The 3,281-nt window shown below is 30.8% G+C and overlaps 1 protein-coding gene across 1 annotated transcript in view; it reads right to left on the bottom strand.

The window, feature by feature from the left end:
• LOC106460109 (ecto-NOX disulfide-thiol exchanger 2-like) overlaps positions 1-3,281 on the bottom strand; it is a 48,121-nt gene that overhangs the window by 6,347 nt on the left and 38,493 nt on the right. The window contains exons 11-12 of the mRNA XM_022386752.1: positions 1,802-1,943; positions 877-1,103 (exon numbers count right to left, since the gene is read on the bottom strand). Of these exons, the coding sequence (XP_022242460.1) occupies positions 877-1,103; positions 1,802-1,943 (369 nt within the window). The remainder of the gene's footprint in view (positions 1-876; positions 1,104-1,801; positions 1,944-3,281) is intronic.

Here is a 3,281-nt window from a genome sequence, read left to right as displayed (position 1 = left end):
AGCATTTGTATACATGTTTGACTTGTTTTAATATACTATTTTAAAACAAGTGAATTGTGTGTTGTTTGTTTATTGTTGAAATTCATCGCCAACAAGTCACAGATGCCTACTATAATGAATCTGGCCCATCCATACATACAAAACCTGACACAATTTTAGTACTGTAAACTAGAAGGTAAAGTTCATTATCAAATTAGAACTTGTCTAGAGATAAAACAAGGCTGGCAAGGTCAGTTACTTTTTGAGATTCTGATGGTTAAAAAGGGTGAGGGTAGATTTCAGAATGTCAAGTCATTCATCTTGTGGAATATTAATATAATCCATTGTAGACAGAAGGCTGTCAGGCAGTAAGTGTCCATTGGTATTGATTTCCTCCAGGATATTAAGTGAGTCATGTCCTTCATGTAAGAAGAGAGAGTACAGGGAATACCTCTAATGTAATGGCCCACAAAAGCAGGCAGCTTCTCAGTAGTCATGTTTGTATTAAAAATTATGGGTCAGCCAGGATTATTAGGTTTGTGTATTTTAGGTAAAAGATATAACCTAAAATCATAAATAATATTCAATGTTAAACTGGTACACAATTAAAAACATTTTATTTAGGACTATCTATGGCCTTCAAAAAGTTGAAAACTCTACATGTTTCGACATTACAACGTCATCCTGTCATACAAGCCTGTCTGGGTATCAAGCACTGGAAGGTTTCTTTCTAAATATTCTTGTTTTGGAGGAATTCTTTAAGTTTATTACTGAAAATTTTAGTAAACTGAGTTTGAGTCGTGTGCAAGTTTCTTCCTAAACATTAATAGCATCTGAAAATTTCAATTTGAAACAAATTGTTTCATTTCATCTATGTTTACAGTAAACTCTACAAACCTTCAGAATCTCTTCCTCATCTTTCTTCTTCTGCTGTGCAGCTGCTAAAAGTTTTTGCTGCATCCCTTGCATAGCCTGCTGGATCATCTTCAGTTGCTTCTCCCTGGAGTCCTGATCTTGTCGCCCATCTGCTTTTAAAACTTCAACTTCATTCTTATAAGCATCTAGCTGACAGCGAAGAGAATCATTTTCTTCTTTCAAGTTATTTACCAACTGATTAGTCACATCTGTATAGAAAAAGGATTTTATAAGTGTATAGCCAACTACAGAAAATTCTACTATATTAGTGAACACCATGTTGCTTTGAACAATACTTATCACATCTGAAAAATATTTATAAATATTTAGTGATGACATGGTTTATTCACAGTTACTGCTTTCATCATTGTTAACAGAAGCTGTAATATGCAAATTTCACTGCTACTTGCATCAGTTTAAATAAATCTAGTTAGTTAAGAGTAGGTCAAGTTACTACATGTATGATTAAAGGTAATGTTAGGAATGACCAGGTTTCACTGATCACTGCTTTACTATTTGTGTGATGAACATCAAGATATCATGAGTGTTAATTAAATCAAACTGTTTTATCTGATACTCAAATGGCTTGAGTGATTTAGGAAGTTTTGTGAATGAGCTTATTATGAGCCCAAAGCTTGTATATGTGTGTATATGTATATTTTTTTCTTCTTCTTTTGGTTATTAAATTTCTATTTTATGAAGTATTATGCAGTCCAAATAAAATAACTTTAGAGAATATATTTACATATATACAATGCAACCATAATGAATCTTACACTGTGGTTCACTGCCTATTGAATTATTCAATTTCAGCTTTCATCATCACTTGCTCCTCATTCTATCTGTATGCTAGTTAAGATTTTCAATTAACTAAAGATTTTACAAGAGTTTTAAAATGTGGGCTTACCATAAGATATATGGAAACTTTCTCCTTGCTGAACTCGAGTCTTTTTGACAGCTGGCTGATCACCAGCTTCTTCATCACTTACGTCCATTTCATCCTCTTTCCGTTCATTCAGGACCTCTTCAAGCTGAGCATTTTTTATTTCCTGTATCAAAAATAAAACTCATTATATTACATACAGTCATTTAGTTAATACATAACTTGTTCTTTTATCATGCTTAATATGCAGAAGCACAAAATCCTGCTTGTTTTTTTTTGCAAAAGTCTTAAGCGTATAAGAACATTTTCATTAGTTTCACCAATAAAGTCAGAAGCAATCACTCTGTATTCGTACCTTTCCACAATACATCAACGTTACGTACACAACATTACTTATGTACACATTTTTATTCCCAATTCTCTTGCTATAAAAATCATTAAGTTCATCTAGGAAAGGTGTTACATAACTAGTTTTACTAATGTTGCAGAGTCAGTGTAGAATATTTCTGTTTTCTACAAAGTTAGGCCACAGCAACAATATAACACCTATTCTGCTATTGTATACCACTTTTGTCTGCAGTATGATTACACTATCAATCTCTTTTAGGTACAAATAACCTTAAGAGTACAGTTTACATGATATGATTACCTAAACTATTTTAGTTAGTACTAAACAAAGAATCTTTCCCTGAAAACCTAAAAAACTGAAATCTTAAATTAATAGTTCTAGAATAAGGAGTTTTTTAAGGATCAGATGCTGCCACAACTGTATATATTCATTACAATGTAACCAAAATCACAATTAAACAGCAATAAAGGTTAAAGTATAGTTTACATCCTACCACAATTTCAGTACAGATTGTTTATTATTATTATAGAAGTACAATAAAAAACTTGTTATATCTATTTTATATATAGCATAATAAATATACAGTTATAATAAATATGCTTCATTATGAAAGTTTTTAGTCCACTAAAATATTTTGCCACAAATTAATATGTGGGCATTTAGTAAGAATGGAACACTGTGGCAAAAATATACATAAAGTTCTTTGAGTTAGAACTTATCATTTTCACCATGGCTCCAGAAAGTTGAAATTTCAAATAATTTAATGATTTAAAAGATCCCAAAGTTCTTTGCATTAATAACATCACAGCTATACATTAGAACAATTTTTGTTGTTGTACCAAAATAAAGCCCACTAATTTACCTGCATAAAATAATGTTATAAAACTCATATAATTAGACTATGCTTTATAGTAAACACTAACTTCCTGTCACATTTAAGGTTAATATGTACAGATCCCCTTGAACCTAGCTTTCCTGCTGAACACACAGTAGCTAATTATTGCATTTGTTACAAACATTTAAATAAATAAAAATGTTCAACTTTAAAATAAAAAATAAATTGTGATGTAACAATAAACTGGCATCAATAAGCATGTAAACACATTTTAAAGATTGGACTTTCCAAACAAAAATAATATATATAAATAAAATACA

The sequence above is a fragment of the Limulus polyphemus genome, unplaced genomic scaffold (assembly GCF_000517525.1).
Source record: "Limulus polyphemus unplaced genomic scaffold, Limulus_polyphemus-2.1.2 Scaffold711, whole genome shotgun sequence".
Taxonomy (NCBI): domain Eukaryota; kingdom Metazoa; phylum Arthropoda; class Merostomata; order Xiphosura; family Limulidae; genus Limulus; species Limulus polyphemus.
Note: the sequence above shows the minus strand (reverse complement) of the source record. Positions and strands in the feature narration are given on the sequence as shown.